Source organism: Trichoderma camerunense (assembly GCF_050948025.1).
Source record: "Trichoderma camerunense strain CBS 138272 chromosome Unknown V8C40scaffold_1, whole genome shotgun sequence".
Taxonomy (NCBI): domain Eukaryota; kingdom Fungi; phylum Ascomycota; class Sordariomycetes; order Hypocreales; family Hypocreaceae; genus Trichoderma; species Trichoderma camerunense.
In genome coordinates, this window is record NW_028145369.1 from 3,653,236 (window position 1) to 3,673,652 (window position 20,417).

The window sequence follows — 20,417 nt, forward strand, 5'->3', positions numbered from 1 at the left end:
ACTCACAGAAAGCCCATGAAGACTGAGATCGAACATTGAGGGCAAACAGAACTACATGTAAATACAACAGCCTCCAGAAATACACCGCCGCCTTTATTGTTTATACAAGCATTCGGATAAGTAATACGCCCAGCAATTAAGTCAAATCATACGGGAATCAGAGATAGAACATGACACCGCATTTATTAACCACTAGAAGAGTATCTCTTTGCGTGTACAGATACTAAGAACATACATCATAATTTCGCTCGAATCCGAATCTTGAGCTTGTCTGTTATTACTGTTCCGGGAGGCAGCTCGAGTTCAACCTCAACCTCAGCCTCCAGCCCAGCTACTCGACTAACAGCCCCGCTGCTAAAGCTTGGCCTACGACTGTCAAGTCACTTTTCCTCGTTGCTGTCTGCAGCCCAGTTGTCACGGATGGCGCTGACAGTGTCACTCTCCTCCATAAGAGTGTAGATCCAGTTGCACTGCTGCTCGTGGTCTACAACAACGCTCATCTGTGCCGTAGCCTGGACGGCCTGCGGGCCCTTGCCGGCCTCGATGGGGCCCTTCCAGTCGGGAGCATACTTTTTGTCTTCTATATCCGCATATCTGCGTTGCAAGATGTTGTTGCCGCCGTGTTTGTAGAGATAGTAGACAAAGGCCCGTCCAAGCACGTTGGCATTGGGCTTGAAACTGGGCACCTTGCTGGTGTCGATTTTTTCGGTAGGGACGAATGCGCAGGCAATTGGAGTGTACGGCATGAACGTTTTCTCGTCATCGTCAATATCGGAGTCTAATAGTTCAACGTAGTGAGCACAGTGTTATGTGGTGGAGCATGATACTTGGAAGCTCACCTTTTCCCTTGTTTGCGTTAAAGATGGTAAGACGGTTGTTGTCAGACTGGAATACAACCCATTGGGATTTGCCATCATAGAAAGCTCCCAGCCACGTCTTCTCCAACACATGCTCGACTGAGAGATTGGTAATGTTGGCCGTAGCTCCGGATACTTCGCTTCTCTTGATGATGACGTTCTTTCCATCGGCCGATTTTCTACATTCGGTCAGCACTGCAAATCTTCACCCCGGATTAACTCGCTAGAGATACGTACGACTGGTAGTATATCCAGAGGTGTTCGTTATCAGTGCAGCCAGCGATGAAACCATTCGGCACCACAATCTTGTTTCCTTCTTCATCCTTGGCAACATGCTGATGGACTGGATGGAACAGCGAGAGCACCGCGATGGGCTCTGGCTGTGTTTCCCCCGTCTTTGGGGGCGTATGCATACTCACGCCATAGACGAATGCGGCGTCATCGTAGTTGATTGTCACCAACGACGATGGGTTCTTGACCTTTTGTGAGAGAGGGCCACCGCTCATGCCATCGTGACGACGAGGAGTCTTTTCTGCGGTTCGGAGTTTTCGTTGCTCGAATGAGACGGTGTTATACTTGGAGGTTGCAGAAAAGATGAGGACACGCTTGTCGCCAACTGAGCTAGGTCTGTCGGCAGTGACGGGGTTGATGACAGCAGAAACGGCGCTCATCTTGACGGAAGAAGTGGTACAGAACAAAAAGCAACTATGAATTAGAAAGACTCAAGTAAAAGTCGAGTTGTGTCAACAAGCAGGATCAAATCCGTTGTGTAAAATAGAGGAAGGACCACTGCTTTTGATCAAGAAAAGTTATAGCATCGTCTATAAGGCCACGCATCAACTCAACCGAGCTGAACGGACGGCATTACACATCCATGTGTCGATAATGTCGCTCAGCTCATCGATTGAGCGCTAACACTTCCTTTCTGAGGATGGCAAGTCATCACAGAGTGCCTTACAATGACAGATGACTCCAGTCTTTCATCCAGGTGATAGTCCACATCTTCGTAACCGCCCTCTTCGGCACAAACTATTGGCTTGGTGAACCGCCTGAGTGCTGAAGTGCCCAGTGAACTAGGCGGTTTTTGTGATTGTGTCTCGCTTCAGACGGATACTTCCACATGGCTAACTTGAAGACTGGTGCAAAACAAGCCGGGAGTGACAGTCTAGGCTCCTAACAAGGCATTCTTTCTCCTTCACGGGCCATAGCCAATGGCCAATGGACAATGAAAAAGGTAACATGATAGGGTCATTACTGTATTGTAGGTGAAAAGAGGCTAGCTATGAATGTTGAAGTTTGCATACCAGTCACTATCACAGCGTAAACGACGACAACTACAAAACGGGTGGCTCAATAGTGCATTATTGGACCTAGTCTAGCGGCATGACCAAGCCAATAGCGTATTATTGAACCTGGCTTAGCTGCGATCATGTCGGGAAATAGTGCTGATGCAATGTATGTATCGGATGGAATTGTCCGGTCCAATCCTCAGGGTCCAGCTGATTGCCACACGCCATTCGTCTATCAAGGGAGTATCATGTCTCGGAACTCAGTAACAGCTGATGAACTCAGCCAGGCAACGGAGTTTCCCGGCAGTTATTGCGAGGGTGTTTCACTCTAAGCTGAGCAACCAGATCGAGGCTGGAGCTGAGGTCTGGACTTACAACCTTGATCAAAAGTCTCAATAGTCTTAACAAATAGCGTCTCCCTATTAATGGCGTTTGACGGCTAGCCCCGGCTCCGATTCCCCGTACGCCACGCGGCCCGGTAACGGTAACGGGCCGCAGTTAACACGACAGTGATTAGACTCAGAGACAAGACTACATGTGTCCAGCCGCTGTTGTTTACGCCTCCCACGCAGTTGTGAGGATGATCTCAAGAGGCTGTCAATACTTGCCATCGGCCAATCCTATGGTCAGGTATTTTGATACATTGTCCGCACTATACGGGAGACTATTCGTGAGCAGCAAACACCTGCCGTCTCGTAGACTAATTATTCTCCTCTAATGCATCCTTCTACTTCTCATTAACGCCCGCAGCCATCTGCAGGTACCCCTCGATGGCCGTGTAAGGCCCCCGCTCCAGCTTCGACTCTTCACCCAACACCTCAACAGCCAACGGCATGAACTTTTCCCGCGGCTTCTCTTCCTCTTCATCACCCGCGATACTCTTTCCACGTTCTTCGTCAACATCGTAAGGCTGGAGCCAGCTCCACATCCCCAACGCGCCACCCGGTAGCCCCACGGATTGCTTCTCCTCCCCCTCCACGCCTTCAACCACTTTGGGTGGCAAATCCCCCTGCTTCAGCTGTCTCGCCTCCACAAACCCTGGCACGTCCCCCGTGATTAGCACAGGTCCGGCGTGGAAAAAGGCGGATAGCTTGTCAAGGGCTCCCTGCCATGTCCACGTCGGGAGGGAAAACTCCTTGACTGGCAAGATACCAGTGTACGCATGCACGGGGAGGAAAGGGTCGAGCAGGGCACCGAATACGGCAAGCTTTTCGTTTGCATCGGCGGCGTATGATGCTGGCGTGCGGTTGTTGTTGTCCGGGTCGAGATAGTATGGCTTCAGGAGAGGATAGTTATCCTTCTTGATAGTGATTATCTTGGTGACTGTTGGGTTTGGCTGGTCATTTTCGTAAGCAGATGCCGGCAGGGAAATCTTTGCCAATTCTTCAGTCGCTATATCGTGAACACCGGGTGGGAAATGTGTGTAGAATGTCGATACGTCAAGAGCATTGCCTTCTTTTAGCTCGGACTCGGGAAGGGGAGGAAAGTATCCTACCAACCCATCAAACCCGCGCTCTCGATCCCCCAGCTTGACACGGAATTCGTAATCGAGGAGCGTCTTCTTGGGTGTGTTGTCCTTTGACAAATGACTTTTCCACGGGGAACCGGCAAGTTCCAAGGATACTCCAAAGTATGTGAGGGCCAGGGGTCGACCGAGCAATGCGCTTCGAAACTCGGCATACGCGCTTGGTGCGGGTGCTATTGATGTTGTAGCAGCGTTGATGGTGGCAATGAACCTGCGCAGATAGGGGTAATTCTCTCCTAAGACCTTGACCAGTCGCGCGAGCTGTTTGGCCGCAGCACCGCCGTCTTCCTTGCCGCCGCGCCTGGACGGATCATCATGTTTCTCAAAGGGCAGCCACTCTGGCGACAGGAGTGCTCCTGTAGGACCAGCGCAGCGAACCTCTCGATAGAAGGCGCCCGAGGGGAGGAAGAACTGCACTCCAAAGTTTGCGTAGTTGACCACAACCCAGCCCCAGATGGGCTGGTCCCAGTCGTGCGTAGCCCTCCAGAAAGGAGGTTTTGGGTCGTCCTCGTGTAGAGGGGGCTCTGATGGAATCGTGAAAGCTGCATTGAGACGTGCTGGCTGGTTGATCTGCGGCGGTACTTGGATGTACTCGCATTTTGTCTCGTTCTCCTTCTTCACCTTGCCCACGATGTTGGGGGACTCTGGGTTCGAGCTTTTGGCCTGTGGCGCGTACCAATCGCTGATGCAGGGATACAGCTTCGGAGTCAGCTCCTCAGTCGTGGGCTTGGGGTCGATTGCGTGGATGGCCTGGCCGAACTTGTCGATGATGTTGAGTTTGGTGATGCGGAACTGGCCATGGGTTACAGGCTTGAAGACGGCCGGCCCATCGTCGTCGGGTTTACTTTTGCTGCGTCCATACGGCGTGAGATCTGTCTCGATGCCCATATTTTGGAGTACCTGTTCAGACAGTCCGGCTTCTTTGCGAGCCGCCTCACCCATGAACTTCACTTCACCGGTCACAGGATTGCGTATCGAGGGCTTGACATGATTTCCCTGCTCGACTGTGAGCATGTGGCTGTTAAACCCAGACAGAGGCGCAGAGAGAAAGTCGAATTTCCTCAGGCTCTTGGCGAGTTCCTCACGGTCCTTACATGGTAGCAACTTTTCTAGCTTCTCCGCTGCCGTATCGGAAAAGAGCTGTAGGATTTTGGGCTCAAGCGAGAAGCTCGGCTGTGGGAGGATGAGAGCCCGGCCTGAAAAACGCCGGTTGTCGACTTCTTTCTTGGTCTTGTCGCCGTATTTGTCTTCCAAGGTCATGTCTGGCTTGATGGCATAGTGCAGTTTGGCACCTTCGCTGTGCCACCATTTCGACTCGGCAAGCTCCCAATCCTCATGATCAATATGAGTGTACTCTACCTCCCATTCAAGAAACAAGGGAAACCAAGGTTGCGTATTGTTCCAAGAGTCACGCCATACGGACGTCCCCTTATGATCCAAGCCTTGGCGGTCATGAAAAGTTGGCATCTCGGGTCTTATTTTTTGTCTTTCCGGTTTCTTGGGACCATCATCGGATGTTCCGCCCATAAATCCGTGGGTCCTCAAGAAGCTTGGTGTCTTTGGTGTACCGTCATCCTCGTCTCTTCTCCTTGTTCGTAACACAACAAATTCGCGAAGCAGGGCTTGAGCTGATGCTCTTAGCGGCTCGGGCATCTTCTTGGTTACAAACTCTTTAAACAGACTTCCCCAGCCATCCTCCTCCTCACGGGGGACAGCAGTTTTTGTTTCTTCGAGCAATTGAGTGTCTAGTCTGATCAGGAGTGTATGCAGGTAGTCTGGTTCCCAGCCAGATCGCACGCCACCAACGAGCAATGTCGGGTCGCGCTGCTGATGAAAGGGCGGATGCACGCCTGGTTCGAATTCTGTTGCTTCATCCCCTTTCTTTTCGTCAGTCAAGACTGAAATTAAATCCTGCTTGCTAATACCCAGCAATTTCTCCAAGGCGTCAATGCTGTCCAAGATTGGCTTCAGCGCATTCTTCACGTCTAATTCCTTCTTGGCCAGCGTCACAGCCTGCCACCACTCCGCAAAGACGGCCCAGCGCTGTCTCTTGAGCTTCCTGTCTGCTGCATCTCGGAAGCGACACAAGTCGTTCAGCTTGATCAAGTCTCCCCTCTTGTTCTCAGGAATGACCGGCTTCCCGCCACTTTCACCTCCAGAAACATGATACTGTTGCCCGCCATCCAACCTTGTATAGTTCCAGTTATACATCATGTCTACCCCCTGCGCGTGCGCTTCAACGCCATCATCCCTGCTCAAGAGCACCGTCTCAAGCCGTTTCAGTGCCGACTCAATCTTTTTGACATCTTCATTGGGGTTGTCCTTATCTGCCTCGTGCGCGCCCGCGTACGCCATCAGTGCATCCATTGGCGTCGTTCCTACTGCCACAGGGAGCTTCTGGCTCAACATCTCAGCATATTTATCAGCAAGGATAACCCCTGGTGCCCTGTGGAGATCCCAAGAAACATCATACACCGCGCCGTGGCAAAGGCTTCGTGTGCCTTGCTCCCTCCGAGGAAGACATTCATCAAGCCAGTCGACGATTTCCTGCGGGATAATGTCGTCAAAGTCGAGCCCCCGTGGGTGAAAACCTTTAAAGTCCATGTCCAGCCTCTTCAGGAGCTGCGCACGGGTATCAGACTTCCCTTTGAGCCAGACAATGTCCTTTTGTGGTTTGGAGTGCCATCCGATGACAGAGTAGCTAACTGATGGAACCCGAGAGGCGTACAATGGCTTAGTTTTGTTGTCTCCGATATCAACACGGTCATACTCAAAGTTATCGACGATGGAGAAAACATTGGAATTATGCGGCTGGTAATCTGGAAAAAGCTCGTTGGACGAAGATAAGAGTCGTAAGTTGACGCGTGACTTGCTGGTATCTGTTGTTCCGTCTTCAGGTTGGGTTTCCTTCCACTCTGATGCTTTTCTCTTGTCGCCTATGAAAATTTCGGCCTGTTTCTCCAAGACATCCGAATCCCCGTTAACCACAGAGTCGGATGCGCTGACGAAAGGTGACACGTCAACTTGAAGATCAACCGTACCATCAAGAACATTCCAGGGTTTCTCGAGTGTGCCGTCGCTGGGGTTTCGTTCTCCGTCGAGGGTTCGGCAGCGGTCACTTTCAACAACCCACGCAGAGACCCTTTTCAGCTTGTCCTTTGCTGCACAAGGTTCGACGGCCTCAAGGTCGTGTATGTGACGAACGACTAGCCATCGCGTAGGGACCTCGGGGAAGATGGGAAGCCCATTTCTGCCCTTTTCTGCATCGCTCGTTGCAGCGCTACCACTCCGGTAAATGCGAGGGAGCGTCCAGTGGAGATAGATGCCCTGTCGGTTTTCACGACGAGAGCGAGATCCGAGATCTGTAATGCGCGAGTTGAAATCGGCCGGACAGGCGTTGTGTAAGTCGGTATGGTACAGAATGTCTGACTGGAGATAAGACTTTTTCAGACGCAGAAACGAGTAATTGGGTTGTGAGATGGGAGCAATTTTGGCCTTTCGTGCTCTCAGTTCATCGTCATCATAGCCGCCGTCACACACTTTATCATTGAGGACGAATGCATCAATCTTGATAGGTATGAGCACGTTTTGATCCGCGTTGGGCACCATTGTGACAAGTTTGTGAATGTTTCTGCTGTATCTTCAAAGAATATGCAGAAGAACCACCGCTCAGTTTCCCTTTTACTCGCCAAACCGAAGGCACGTCGTTTATCTGGAGATGTGGGTAAGCATAAGACAGCCTTGATAGAAGATACATAGAAGAATCCAGGGACCATTTCCACGGTAGATAGTCCAAGCTAGGATCCTTGTTCCGGGACCCCTACAACTAACTATCAATAGTGTGGTTCTTCCCGCTCAGCTGGGCATTTGTCTTGAAACCCCTGCTGGGATACGCACTATTGATTCGCTAGTACAAAGCAGTGGCGATGTAGTGATCCCATGCTACGAGTCCACACAGATCGGTACTTCGCTCTACCTTTTTCTTATTTGCCTATGATGGAGGCATCTTGGCAAGCGGGTGGAGGGCGTGGGCTATCGAATTCTGTGGTGCGTCCTCACTGCTGTGTAGACAGACCCCTCCATGGCTGTTGAGCTTTTCAGAAATGGCTTCATGCTAGACTTCCCAAGTGATATCTCAAGGTTTTTGTTTCTTTCTTTTCTTACCACGGATACGGTAGAGGCAAGGTCATATCTTCTGACACCCGCGAAATGTCTCTCAAAGGACAGTACCGTCACTTGACTCTCCGTCATGAGCAACGCATTCTATGCGACGAAGTCCCTAAGCTTCAACCCGGAGAAGCCCAGTTCCATTCCTTCTATCTCCCTTCCTTGACTGCGGGTCTGCACGATCTTACCATCTCGCAGACTGTCACGCCGGACAAAGATGATCCTAAACACGGCAAGGAGCCCCCAGCACGAGCGATTGACGTCAAGCGGCAGTTTGACGTCCTTGCTCCAGAATGGTCCCTCAGCAGCAGCGACGGCGGTGGTGGTGGCAGTAGTGACGACCAGACGTCCACAGTCATGTCCGTCTTCCCAGCACCAGGACAAACGGCACAGTTTCGGACCCTACCACATATGGTGCTCCGTGACCCTCACCTCCCGTGGGCACGGCGTGTCTCTGAACAGAGCCTACCAGACAAAGAAAAGAACACGATTCCTTGGTTTGCTCTCATATCTTTTACAGCAGAGGAGCTCGAATTAACGAATAACGAAAGAGACACAATCTTCCCGCCAGGGGTGGGAGCAACACCCAATGAGAACCTTGGCTGGGACCTCAGGGCTGGTGCGACCAAGGACATAAAAAGCAATGACACGTTGCTGAAGACGATCCGTGAACCCGCAAAACGTGATGAGCAGGTCAAAACCAGTGTTGTGGCTGTCCCCGGACCGCTGTTCAAGAAGCTCTTCACCGATTCCGAGGACCCAAATCCAACGCAGTGCGACGTTGCCAAGTTTCGATTTCTATCCCATGTGCGCACAGTCGCTACCGAGGGCACCATGTCGGCCATCGAGGGGGATTCGGGGACATTCAGTATTGTCGTCTCGCATCGGATTGGCCCTGTCGATGTAGACTCGGCCACGCCGGTCATGGTGCACTTGGTTTCTCTCCAGGGCATTGACGGATTGCAGTTGTCAGAGGTCAAAGAGAAAGTTCTCATGACTAGCTTGTACAGCTGGACCTACACGGCTCTGCCACCTGGTTCCTTTGATGTGCGGAGTGCACTTCAAAATATCGGCACTGGTGGAAAGGGGCTCAAAGTGTTGCGAACCGACAACACCGGTACGTCTAAGGCTGACAAGCCAGTGCCAGAGGCAGGCAAGGAAAACGTTAGACTATCCATGGAAGAGCTAGTGACGAAACGACAAAACGATGGATATACCCTCGTCCGACACCGCACCGTCACGGGCGAGCAAACAGCGGCCATGTATCGGGGGCCACTCTCTCCCACGAGAGTTGCTCATCCATTAAACGCCAGTGTTTCTTTCCAATCGAACTTTGGCACAGACCTCCAGATCCTCGATCCCAACCTAGGACTCATGGACATTTCGTATGCGACTGCCTGGCAGCTTGGCAAAACGCTGGCCATGAGTGACCAGTCCTTTACGGCCTCACTGGCTCGTCTTCGAACCGCGATCCACCGAGACGCGCTCGCCAGGGCCAAGGAAGACATTTACAAGCGGCTAGGAAGCGCAGATTCACAGACTATCGACACGGTGGCATATCACAGCCGTGCCCGCGTAGTGTCGGATATTGGCTCGACAATTGCTTGCCTCAACGATATCAACTCTGCTTTGCATGCCTCGGCAATGCCAACCGTAGACACGAACCGGTGGAAGCGGCGCGAACCAGTTTCCGAAGTCAACCTATCCCTTCGTTCAAACCACATCTTCAACCAGATGTATTCCCAGGCCCTGTATGTTTCCACCGCCTTGTCTACTTCGGCCGATGGCGGGCCGTACTGCTATCACACCGTCCCTACAAACACCGACTACGCAGTAGTACAAGAGTGGGTGCTCGACAAGCTTCATCTCGCCGGCATCCCAGCTCACCATTTCATCCCGGACCCATCATATCTCCCGCCGGAGACGATTCGATTCTTTCACGTCGATGCCAACTGGACCGACGCCATGGTTGATGGGGCTTTGAGTCTTGCCAACCACGTCACAGACGATCCTGCGGAAGACTTCTGCCGTAGCGCACTGAAAGCTCGGCTCAACAAGTACCTCGCGACTCCCCTCAAGGGCATCGGATACTGCCAGCAGATGCCTACATATGGCTTCTTGATGAAGAGCCAACTGCTAGTCCAGTTCCCTGATATTGCAGTTAGTGCCGAGTTTGAGGAGCAGTTCCACACACGCGAGGACTGGGATAAAGCCAAACCTACCGCTCCAATTCTGGTACAGCGAAAGCTGGCTTCGGATACCATGCTGGTGCTGTTTGATCGTGAGCCGCCTGGGTTGGTGAGTCTGAAGTTCACTCTGCCGGCGCACCAACAGACGTTTGTGGTAGCAGCAGGCCTGCATAAGGAAGACAGGGCACAGGGTCGCATGCAGGATGAGATTGAAATTGAACATCAAAAGATATTTGCGTCTGAGAATCCCGAGACAGATCCTATTAAGCGAGGTGGATGGCTGGGCGGTGGCTCAAAGACGTATCCAATGGGAGAGCTCTTTGACTGGCAGTCGAGGACGATCCGCGTCGTCGAGTATGCGAAGAAGATACACGAAGTACTCAGCAAGGAAATGTTTCGAGACCCGAAGGAGGATGGAAAGCATGGACCCTTAGACCAGTATACCGAACCGAAACCGACGGCAGCTGTGTTTGCTCTCCAGCTCAACGAGCCCATCTATACACTCACCATTAAGCCCGCGCCAAGGGATTCCAACACAGTGACAGAGGCAAAGACAAGGAAAGATAACCTGTCGATCTCAGCAGACTGGGAGCACCTTTCATTGCCTCTTCTCAGACCTGAGCAACGCACTTCATCCTTCCGCTTCCACCCTCCCCCTTTTCCAGCACACAAATACACTCCCTCGGCGCTGCCTTCACCACCACCCAAACCTTTATACCAGCCGACCAATCTACTCGCCTACGTCCCAACGGAATCCATTATTCTCCCTCCAGCACCGCCAATGCCGGCCACCCCCGATGTGGTTGTCGCGAATCCCAGCTTCGACCTAAAGGTCTCGCCCATCGAATACGACAGCTTCGTCCCTACAAACCGCACCGTCCCCTTCGACCTCATATTCTCCATCCTTGTCCCTCCTGGCTCCCAGTCCACGTTCACCTACCGTCTTACCAAGCTCGCCGTACGCCTTACTCTCGGTGACCTCAAGGATGCGGGCCTTCCCAGCCCCGACGACGACAAGTCTTATCGCCCTCTAATCGTGCGGAAGCCGAAAAATTCTGAACCCCCAGCCCCAACCATGCTGTCTAACTTGCGCTTCAATGTCCTGCGGAGCTATGACGGGGATGTGATGATCCTGGAGGTGGTCTCTCGAACGGCATGGGGGGTGGACATGTATACGCTCAAGGAGGCTAGTTTCGTGCTGCCGATGGTGGAGGTGATACCCTGGGAAGTGCCGTTCGGGAAGGATAAAGATGGCGCGGAGAGGTATTGGCGGACGTGGGTGCAGATGAAGAGCGAGTTCTTGATGGGCAATGATCCGTTGGAGTGGGAACATGGCAGAGAGGTTTTGTTGAAGCGAGAGATCAAAGCGACTCCTTGAGTGTGCTCTTCTAGTAGAGACAACATCAGTGTGGCTTGCGAGTAAGCTTTTTGAATCCATTTCCGACTGGTTTCACATTGTCGATGTCGTATTCATACCAATAAATGACTGATGAACTTTGGACTGATCATAGCAATCTCATTGTCTTTTTGCAGCTCGCAAGTCTTGACGAAATAAATGCTCCATAGAGTTTCATATTTCGTTTACTTGTTGACTGGCTCGCATTAAATCATTCGCCGTACAGCCGCGATAAATAACGTAGAATGAAGGCGCATATAGAAAACGTTTCGGCATGTAACATAGAGCTCGCCTACTCTCTGCCAGTCCTCTGTCTAAATGTCATCGGTGTCAAATGTAGGATTGTCCGGCCAAGATCGCAGTGTTTCCAGTGTAACATTGTCGTTTTCACGCCCTGGTCAGTTGGTTCGAGGCAGCAAGCGATTGGCAAGGGTTGATGTATGATGGGTGAAAAGGCCCAGTCACCAACCAATTCTCTAGTGACACCTGGAAACAGGTTGGTGTAATTATTTTATATATTATTCAATCATGTCGTTAATGTGTTTCCAGTATACCATCACCTGTCTCTGCGCCTGTAATCTCCATCTCTATCCCTCCTGTCGTGACGATAGCCATCTCTTGACCTAAACTGTCTATCACGGTCATCGTCCCTATTTCCTCGACGAGGGCTTCTACTTCGGTTTCGGTACTGGCGCCCACTGTCTCGCTCTGAAGGTCGCTTATTAGGTCGATCCTCGTTTCTACGGTCGTACCGACCATCGTTCCTTCGGTCAGGCCGGTCATCATTTCTTTGGTCGGGTCCATCATCGTTTCTCCGGCCGTTGGAGCCTCGATCATGTCTCCCCTTCATCTCCTCCTTGCTGTAGACCATGTTGTAATTCTTCCCAGAGCTCCTCTCATCCTCTTCTCGGTACTGCCGTCGCTTTTCGAGTTCCTGCACGCCGCCCCATCCACCTCGAACTCTTGCCCTTCGTTTGTTATTCGTGTCTTGCCTCCATACGTCGCTGAGCTTGCTGACGCTCTGTGAAAAGTCGACGTGGATTCGCCTGTCGTCGATGAGGACGTCTTGCATTTTAGTATATGCCACTTCGCACGATGCCTTGTCTTCGTATTCGATAAAGGCGTACTGTAGGCTGTCGCCCGTCTTTTGGTCTCGAATCACCTCGCAGCTCAGAATCTTGCCAAATCGGCCAAAGATGAGCTCCAGGTCTTCGTCTTGCGTGACGGGATTCAGTTTGCAGACGAACAGGACGTTTTCTGGTGGCTTCACCTCAGCAAATGGGAGGTCGCCCATGAGCTCGAGTGTCAAAGCCTGTGCCCTAGCATCTCTCTCCCGCCTTCTCTTTTCCAGCTCTTCTTCATCTACATCATCGTTCTCGTGTAGCTCTTCTTCGTTGGCGATTCGCACCGTCCGTAGTTGTTCGTCTGAAGGTGGAGGGCTAGAGCTGGGTTCTCTCAGGCCCGGAGGATCAGGATAAGGATCATCCAGGATGACGGTGTGTTTGATTCGGATATCGACAAACGGGTATCCTTTGTCGTCGACCATGGCCTCGTTAATCTTTTCCAAAGAGTCAAAGCCCTCCACAACCTTGCCAAAAATGGCAGCCTTGCTGTCGAGGAAATCCGTCTCTTCGCCCAGAGTGATGATGAACTGTGATGCCGCCACCCGCGTGTCTGGGTCTGAGGCCAGCGGAACCGTCGCCATGCTAACAGTCCCTCGTTCTAGATGCTTCAGTTTGGGGTGAAAGGGGGCTGTGAATGTGCGCTTTGACGGATCGCCCGATAGGTGCCCCCATATTGAGCAGCCTCCATCTGATTGTTTGGCGAGAGGCCCGAGAGGATCGCCGGTCTGGAAGGAGAAGTTCTTTTGGACGGAGTGGATGGGAGAGAAATTGTAGTATTTGACTTTGCAAAGCTTCAAGAAGCTATGCGGATGGTTAGCAGTTGCTTGAACAGAAGACAGGAAAGAAGAGAATACAAGAGAATAGAGCTTACTTTTCGCACAGCTTGGGAGAGTGGTCGATGAGCAGGTCAATGACAATGTCACCGACGGTGGTTTCTAACAAGACTGACATGGTGGTGAATTGAATCCCAAGATTCAAGATCCGAACAACAAGATGCGGATTTGATTTGAGTTGACTTTGCTTTGCAGCCGCGTTTTGTCTGACGCGCGAGGCTGCGATTTGACGGATTGATGAATGACAATTTTAGTGGAGAAGCCACTGCAAGGATGACGGCCTGTGACTGATTACATAATGCTGGTGATGCTCTAAGAAATCGTGATGCCATAAAACACCACAGCAACAGAGTATAAAGCTCAACAAATGAGACCTGATGAGTAATGTAATTCATGGCTTCCAATCAATCTTCACAAAAATTTGAGTTTATGAGCTTAATAACCTGGCTCTGGTGTATCTGAGTTATGCATAATTACACAGTACGACTTGAGCCTCTGCAGCCATGTCCAGAATCACATGCACGCATCATGATATGTAGAAATGAAAGACAGTCAAGCCTCAAGAAGCAACTCTATCCCGGCCGCCCCAAAAATTCAGTCCTCCTTATTCCGTACTCCATATTCTCTCCCCAATCATCCAGCCTCAAGCATCTCAGTCAACCTGACACCGCAACGGCCGCTCGCCTATCCCCGAGCTTGTCGCCAATTTGCAGGGCTGCCGTTTCAGTCGCAGTCAATGCACGTATCCAATCCCGTCGCAGGTGGCAATTTGCGTTGTACAGGTTTTGCAATTGCAATCCTACGGAGGATTTCACTTACGGCATGCATACGGAATTCGATGCATCACTTTCTTTTACGAGGCGAGTGGCGTGGTGTAGTTGTAGTGGTGTCTTGATATATTCCGTGATACTTATTGGACTTGTAGTTGCACTAATGCAGATGGGAATCTAGACGCACCTTGAAACTTGAAACTTGGAACTTTGACTCAACAATATTGATGAATTGTGACTGTCTTGACAGCCTAGACTTGTTTGCTTGCTCGCTAGTGAGCTACGATAAAATACAACAGACAAAACAAAATACAAAATCCCAGATGATGAAAAACAAAACCCTCAGATGCTATGTGGAATACATGTATATAAATATATCAACAGCAGGCTCGCTTCCCTGTTTTAGTGATGCCCCCCGTAAAACCGCCGATCCACAGCAGACAAAGTGAAAAGATACCTAAACAATAAACACTATAAGATGGCAAGAGGAAAAAAAAATAGAACAAAATAAAACAAAGCAAGGTTGCACCAGACAAGGTCAGGTAGGTATGTATGTACATCAAAACAAGAAAATGGCTTTCATGTACAGTTCTGAGATGAAAAATAAATAATTGCGCGCACGCAATGCGATGCCAGAAAAAACGGAACAGCTGCGATGAAATAATAGTTTTGTTTTGCATCATGCAACAAAAACAGGGCAGTCAGCCGCATCATGCCCGAATCGGGTAGGTGGGTTGAGCGGAATACATGAAAAAAAAAAAAAAGGAAATTGACGGCAGAGATAAGAATGGAAGCAAAATGAATGTCCCCAATTTTGCGCTTTTTTGTATTCCCCTAATCAGTCATGGAAATAGAAAAAAAGAAGAAAAAAGTCCCATATCGTATGAATGGTGTCAGCTCTCCACTTGAGCCTGTGGTATCTTTTGTTTTTCCCCCAATACAAAAAAAAAAGATGGATAAAAAATTGGGTGTGCCGTGTCAAAACGGTTCCATTGGTATAAATATAGAGGCTAGTGTGATAGCCCATTGGTGGGATTAGAATTAAGAATATTGCAGATAGCAAAGGAGTGACTTTGTGATGTTGATGATGAAGATGGCGGATCGTCGGCGGGTCTCAGTGGAATTTTATGTTTTGGCGTGATCAGCCTCTCCACAAATGGCTGCGTAATGATATTCGCCTTGCCATGTTATCGACGATTTCAAGAGTCTTTGACTCGTTGACTCTTTTCAGTCCCGGCTTGGGGAGCTTCTCCTCCGCCGTCCCGACCGAAGTTCCTTCTCCGTCTCCATCAGCCGGGCCTGAGCCCACATGCGCGTCGTCATGTCGTTGCGGACGGCATCGCAGTTGAGCAGCTCCGTCAAGGCCCGCTTGATACTCTCGTTGACGTCAAACAGCCGCTGCTCCTCGGCGGAAATCTGGTAGATGGTCTCTTCGTCGAGGATGGTGTCGAGCTGGTCCTCCCAGCCGTTGTTGCTCTGGCGCGGCTGTCTGGAGCCGCGGCGTGAGGGGCCTCCGGATCGCGAGTGGCGCCGTGATGAGGTGAGGATGGAGGAGCGGACGGGCGACGTGCTGGGCGACGAGATGGTGGACAGGGTGCCGGTCGAGGCGGTTCGCGGGCGGATCTGCTCGAGGTTGTTGCAGAGCTGCTCGTGCTGCTGCTGCAGACGCAGATACTTTTGCAAAGTAAATGCGTAGTTGTGGTGATAGCTCTCAAAGTCCATATCCATTGTGAACATTTGAATTGTGTGAATGTACTTGTTGTACTTAAAAAGGTATTGTTGTAGGTGGTCGGTTTGGGCGGGTTTGTTGCTTCGCTTTCAACGTGGTTCTCTCTTCAGCGGCTGCAGCGATATGATCGAGGTATTGCTCTTGTTCCCAGCTGTGACGAAACCATCGGACACACGAAAGAATAAAAATAAATCGGTTTGCACTCCGCGCAGCAGGTGATGAAGAAAAGAACAATGGTCGAAAGTAGAGATGAATGGTATCGAGATCACAAGACCCGGTTCGACCGCTGGCGATGATAGGAATAGAAACTCGATGAAGTTCTCGCTTCGTAATAATAGAAGTGATGGGAAAGTGGTTGATGTGCAGAACGTTGGAACCTTGCCTTCCGGGTCTGGCCAGGGGGGTCGAGGACGGATATTAAAGGTGCAACGAAGCAAGACCTTCTGTTGATTCTAGGGCAAGGGAAATAGATTGCCTCTTTTGCGCAAGCGTAAAGTTCCGCCGCCGGTAGATGATGCGTGTGTGTGTAGTTTCTTTTTGTGGAATATATCAAGCCCGGACCAACAGGAACCACAAAAGGTCGATGGCAAGGGGGGTTTTGCTTTATACAAATAGGACGAGGGTGATGGAAGACTGACGTCGAGAAGTCAAGGTCAGGTCAAAAAGCACCGGGGTTGGCGTGATGATTGTAGTGTTGCAGCATCCGATGCAAGAGGCGGCGGCTCCCAGGAGAAGGTGGACCGACGGTAGTGGGAATTATGGGCGTTCCAAGTGGGAACAGGCCGTTTACTTTTGTCGCAGCACTAACAAAGGCCACTCGCACGATGCCCCGGCTAATGAGGGTGTGGAGCAAGAAATAAGGCACGGAGTATCGATAAAATGAAGCGGGAATAGTGTAGCATGGGATGGATGGGAGGGCTGATGAGCTAGTAATATACTCACTTCGTACTTGGGGACTTGAGAGAGGGGAGGCAACAAACGGTCAATGGCAATACTGTCTACGTGTACAGGACTCCGTATGTTTTTCTTTTTTCTGATAAGTTACCGCAGGCTTGCATACATCGAATCAATAATCCGGTCCAGCTGGCGGTCCCACGACGCAGAGCAAAAGCTTACTTTGCCTGGTTCCAAGACGACGTCGCAATCGCTCGGCAGCATGAGCATGGGTACGACTTACAAGGGCAAGCAACCGCCAGCCAATGGCAACAGCGGCCAGAGCTTCGTGAAGGCGAAGCTGAGGAAGGGGGTTGCTTCGGATGCTTTCTGGTCTAGATCCTTCCTGGGCTGGTCCGGCCTCTAGCTTGCTGCGCCGGGGCCTGAACAATCTACTCTGCGGTAGCATTTGGGCGCCAAAGGGGGCGAAGGGAGGGGAAACATGATATGCAATATGCAAGGCCTGGTTCCTCTTCAGACGGTGTAGTAGCTTGGCTTTTCGCTATTCTGTTACGGTACTGTACAGAGTTGCTAGACCAGCTTTAAGGTTCATGGGAGGCAAACCACAGCCTACAACGTACACGGCGCCGTTTCCATCCAATGGCAGCCCGGCGGGTGGCGAAGAGCGGCTTCTGCTCCAGTTCTTTGCTGGCAAAACCTGGATACGAAGAGGGGGGCCCTACGCCTTACCTTGCCTTGGCTGCGGGCGAGTTGGACGATGGCGCTGCTGCACGTTGCTATGCCTGCTATGCTTGTTCTTTTGCTCTCGGGGCTGGTGGGCCTGGGACTGGGAGCCCGTTTCCGAACGAACAGGGGTCTCCGTTTTTTTGATTAATTTCTGGGTATCTTGCTATCACGCTTGCTTTTGTTGCGTGCTTTTCACTGCTGCTTCTGCGGTTGAGTAACCAAAGGGGGAGGGAAGTTAATATCAAACCCGTGCAGCTGTCACCGCATCATCCAAGGCGGCTCGGGGGTCTCGTTTTTTGAATCAAAGCTCGACTCGCCTGTGGTCACGAGGCCGCGTCCTTTTTGAACCAATATTTAGTGGTATACATACACATATGCATATGCCATGCAACAATGCAATGGCCGGCGCGTGGAGTGGCTGTTTTGGCGGTACTCGGCCGCGCCCTTTAACTGGCACAGTCGGCGTTGCTTGAGCGACACGGAGTTGCGCCATGGACTGGACCTTGACCTGCGTGTGTGAGTGTGAGCAAAAAGCAACAGCTGAATCAATTGGGCTTCGACTGAATGCTGTAATTTGCGCCAAAGATAACGAAGCGCCCTGAGCCGCTATCCTCTACCACTTTGACCACCCCCCCTTGTGAGCTTGAGAGAAGCACGCCAATGAAGCCCAAGATAACGGCAGCCGGTGGCAGTAGAATTGACTGGCTGTCAATGGCCCGCGGTTATCTGGCGCATCTCCCAACAGTCATACCCGTATCTTTTGATCTGTACCTACGATGCGGTACAGGTACAGGTTCGGAGTAATACAGCTCATGGCGGGAAAAGATGAGCCTCAGCTGCTGCTCCGTGTTATTGGGCATCTCCGGATGTACTCGCAGCTGTTCTAGACATTGATCGGCCAGTCAGTGTTACAGAGACCTTCTAATTTTGCCTCGTGATCCGCACTGATCGACGGTACTCGTACATGTCATTCGGAGGAGAAGAAAAAAATTGCAGCTATCAAAAGCCACCCCTGACCATCATTTCCACAATCCAGAGCCGATCACTGGGTAACAGCCCAAACAAGTGGCAAGATTTGCAAAGAGAAAAGAACGAAAAAAAGCTTGAAAGCCCAATAGACGGAGTACGCGGAAGGAGGTTGCAGTTAATTTATTTTCAACGCCTAGAACACGAATCCAAGGTGTAAAAGCATTAGGCAGCGAGCAGAGTAGCATCCAATGTGCATGTAATCCAGCAACTCCGGTGATGGCTCTGGCTTTCATGTTCACAGTGTCGCATGCAGATATGCTGGTAGCGACAAAATCCTACCTTGGCCTTAGCCCACCTCGAGCTCAAAAGAATGCCCAAGGCTGTTTCTTGTGCCGTCTTTGTACGTAACTTGGGATATTGTATGTACGAGTAACAACTACATGCCTACGCGAGATGCATTTACCTCACGGGACCATCGGCTAGTGATCCGCACAAGAATGAGAAAACCGCTCTTTTCTTCTCACGACTCCGGTGTTGCAATGCATCTACCCCGATCAATTGGCCACACCGGTGGACAAGGGGGCGGTTCAAAGATCCCGAGAGCAACAAAAGCCCTGTCGTCAAAGGCTCACCATCTCGTTACTCGTGCATGTAACGAGTAAGAACACACACAACGTTCAAAAGTGCGGTGTCCAGCCCCCAAGCTTTGCTAGTGGTCACGTTCATCAGAGACTCTGTGACGCCTCTGCCGATCAGCGATCATCTCTTGCCAACGTGGGCTCGCTAAAGCCTCAGATTGTTCACCAACAAAAAGCAAAACGCAACGTCGACCGCCTCTTTTTTTCTAGCCTTTTTTTCTCTCTCATCCCTGCGTTGCGGAGACTCAGTCACATTTCACAGCAACCGAAAGACAAGACAGAAATAGAGAGAAAAAACGATCAAATTGCTCATGAGGTGGAGCTTGGAAACCTGCAGGATGCTGCAACTTTACGGAGCACCTTTGCATGTACTCCGTGCCAACTCTGTGCTCCGTCCGGTGGACTAGCTTTTTTGTCTTATTTTTCCTTGACCAGCCCTTCTACCAAACATCGTCGACTTCCGAACCGGGGTATTATGGAGGCTGCAACTTCTGCACGGTGACCAATCTTTTCCTCTCCAGCCAGCCGGCCGGCGTGTTACTTCCTCTCCCCGCTCATGCAAACTACAAAGTTCTACCGGCTGAAAGTGTTGCAACCTGCAAAGAGACCCAAGCCAAAGGATGACAAAGAGTATAGCTTCATAGGCCGCCCGGCGTGCGGCAGCCGGCCCAGAGGTTCGGTTTGATCCCATTTGCCCGTCATCCTCGGTGGCTTTTTCTTCTCCCCCGCAGCTGCAACCTCCTCTCACCCGCTTCAAAGCCGTGTAAATGTACACTACTCGTACATGCAGGCATGTAGGTTTCAATGCTCTCCGAGTCTCGAGTGATAAACCATGCCACAGTCGTAAGACTGCGTGCCGCTTACATTACTTTGTGTCTCCGGCTCTTACCGTATACCGTACAGACACTGTAGCCGGGATGAATCAATAGCCCTCCCCGGCTGTTGTCTGACTTCCCCAGACTTTCGTGTCTTGTCCATGACTTCATCCTGCGGGAGAGAAGCTGCATGTTGGAGGGAGGAAAACTCCGGCCGGGCCAGGGTCTGTCCAGAGTCCAGACCAAAGCATGGGGAGATGGTCACGCTGTTTTAAGTGACGTCAACAATCGGGGAGCATCGTATCGAGCATCCGTGCTGCAATTGAGTATGTACGTGTATGCACGAAGGGTAAAACACAGGCAATGCAGGCATCCGGACGGCTATCGCTGGAGCATATTGAAATGCCTCAATTTGTCGTCAGAAGTGCCTGGCGAGAAATCATATTGGCAAAGCCACAAAACATCTAAAACAAAACAAGCCATTGACCTTTGTGGC

At 51.1% G+C, this 20,417-nt stretch overlaps 7 protein-coding genes across 7 annotated transcripts; 3 read left to right on the plus strand and 4 right to left on the minus strand.

Annotated features, from left to right (window-relative positions):
* Positions 1-190: 190 nt before the first annotated feature.
* V8C40DRAFT_231699 (uncharacterized protein) lies at positions 191-2,114 on the minus strand. The gene is made up of 3 exons (XM_083212983.1): positions 1,095-2,114; positions 840-1,036; positions 191-778 (listed from the first exon to the last, which is right to left on the minus strand). The coding sequence occupies exons 1-3, from the start codon at positions 1,526-1,528 to the stop codon at positions 381-383; spliced, it is 1,029 nt and encodes a 342-aa protein (XP_083079826.1). The 5' UTR covers positions 1,529-2,114; the 3' UTR covers positions 191-380.
* A 481-nt stretch (positions 2,115-2,595) lies between these two features.
* V8C40DRAFT_279685 (uncharacterized protein) lies at positions 2,596-7,401 on the minus strand. The gene has a single exon (XM_083221274.1). It carries the CDS (start codon positions 7,278-7,280, stop codon positions 2,874-2,876), a length of 4,407 nt encoding a protein of 1,468 aa, XP_083079827.1. The 5' UTR covers positions 7,281-7,401; the 3' UTR covers positions 2,596-2,873.
* Positions 7,402-7,647: 246 nt separating this feature from the next.
* V8C40DRAFT_231705 (uncharacterized protein) lies at positions 7,648-11,892 on the plus strand. The gene has a single exon (XM_083212984.1). It carries the CDS (start codon positions 7,881-7,883, stop codon positions 11,403-11,405), a length of 3,525 nt encoding a protein of 1,174 aa, XP_083079828.1. The 5' UTR covers positions 7,648-7,880; the 3' UTR covers positions 11,406-11,892.
* Positions 11,760-13,681, minus strand: V8C40DRAFT_231709 (PPIL4 family peptidylprolyl isomerase). The gene is made up of 2 exons (XM_083212985.1): positions 13,419-13,681; positions 11,760-13,348 (listed from the first exon to the last, which is right to left on the minus strand). The coding sequence occupies exons 1-2, from the start codon at positions 13,496-13,498 to the stop codon at positions 11,980-11,982; spliced, it is 1,449 nt and encodes a 482-aa protein (XP_083079829.1). The 5' UTR covers positions 13,499-13,681; the 3' UTR covers positions 11,760-11,979.
* A 132-nt stretch (positions 13,682-13,813) lies between these two features.
* On the plus strand, positions 13,814-14,797 carry V8C40DRAFT_21660 (uncharacterized protein). The gene is made up of 2 exons (XM_083212172.1): positions 13,814-14,276; positions 14,338-14,797. Exons 1-2 carry the CDS (start codon positions 13,846-13,848, stop codon positions 14,597-14,599), a joined length of 693 nt encoding a protein of 230 aa, XP_083079830.1. The 5' UTR covers positions 13,814-13,845; the 3' UTR covers positions 14,600-14,797.
* Positions 14,798-15,105: 308 nt separating this feature from the next.
* On the minus strand, positions 15,106-16,008 carry V8C40DRAFT_21642 (uncharacterized protein). Its single transcript, XM_083212169.1, has one exon. The coding sequence runs from the start codon at positions 15,885-15,887 to the stop codon at positions 15,378-15,380; it is 510 nt and encodes a 169-aa protein (XP_083079831.1). The 5' UTR covers positions 15,888-16,008; the 3' UTR covers positions 15,106-15,377.
* Positions 16,009-17,202: 1,194 nt separating this feature from the next.
* Positions 17,203-17,759, plus strand: V8C40DRAFT_21666 (uncharacterized protein). Its single transcript, XM_083212173.1, has one exon. The coding sequence runs from the start codon at positions 17,364-17,366 to the stop codon at positions 17,715-17,717; it is 354 nt and encodes a 117-aa protein (XP_083079832.1). The 5' UTR covers positions 17,203-17,363; the 3' UTR covers positions 17,718-17,759.
* Positions 17,760-20,417: the final 2,658 nt, after the last annotated feature.

Excerpts from the sequence above, each read along its gene's own strand:
- V8C40DRAFT_231709 (XM_083212985.1), bottom strand. The coding sequence starts at position 13,498 with ATGTCAGTCTTGTTAGAAACCACCGTCGGTGACATTGTCATTGACCTG. Across the intron at positions 13,349-13,418 it reads TCTCCCAAGCTGTGCGAAAA|CTTCTTGAAGCTTTGCAAAG; the intron begins GTAAGCTCTATT and ends CCATCCGCATAG.
- V8C40DRAFT_231699 (XM_083212983.1), bottom strand. The coding sequence starts at position 1,528 with ATGAGCGCCGTTTCTGCTGTCATCAACCCCGTCACTGCCGACAGACCT. Across the intron at positions 1,037-1,094 it reads CTCTGGATATACTACCAGTC|AAAATCGGCCGATGGAAAGA; the intron begins GTACGTATCTCT and ends GACCGAATGTAG. Across the intron at positions 779-839 it reads TAACGCAAACAAGGGAAAAG|ACTCCGATATTGACGATGAC; the intron begins GTGAGCTTCCAA and ends TTGAACTATTAG.
- V8C40DRAFT_279685 (XM_083221274.1), bottom strand. The coding sequence starts at position 7,280 with ATGGTGCCCAACGCGGATCAAAACGTGCTCATACCTATCAAGATTGAT.
- V8C40DRAFT_21660 (XM_083212172.1), top strand. The coding sequence starts at position 13,846 with ATGCATAATTACACAGTACGACTTGAGCCTCTGCAGCCATGTCCAGAA. Across the intron at positions 14,277-14,337 it reads AGTTGTAGTGGTGTCTTGAT|CTTGAAACTTGAAACTTGGA; the intron begins ATATTCCGTGAT and ends ATCTAGACGCAC.
- V8C40DRAFT_21642 (XM_083212169.1), bottom strand. The coding sequence starts at position 15,887 with ATGTTCACAATGGATATGGACTTTGAGAGCTATCACCACAACTACGCA.
- V8C40DRAFT_21666 (XM_083212173.1), top strand. The coding sequence starts at position 17,364 with ATGGGAGGCAAACCACAGCCTACAACGTACACGGCGCCGTTTCCATCC.
- V8C40DRAFT_231705 (XM_083212984.1), top strand. The coding sequence starts at position 7,881 with ATGTCTCTCAAAGGACAGTACCGTCACTTGACTCTCCGTCATGAGCAA.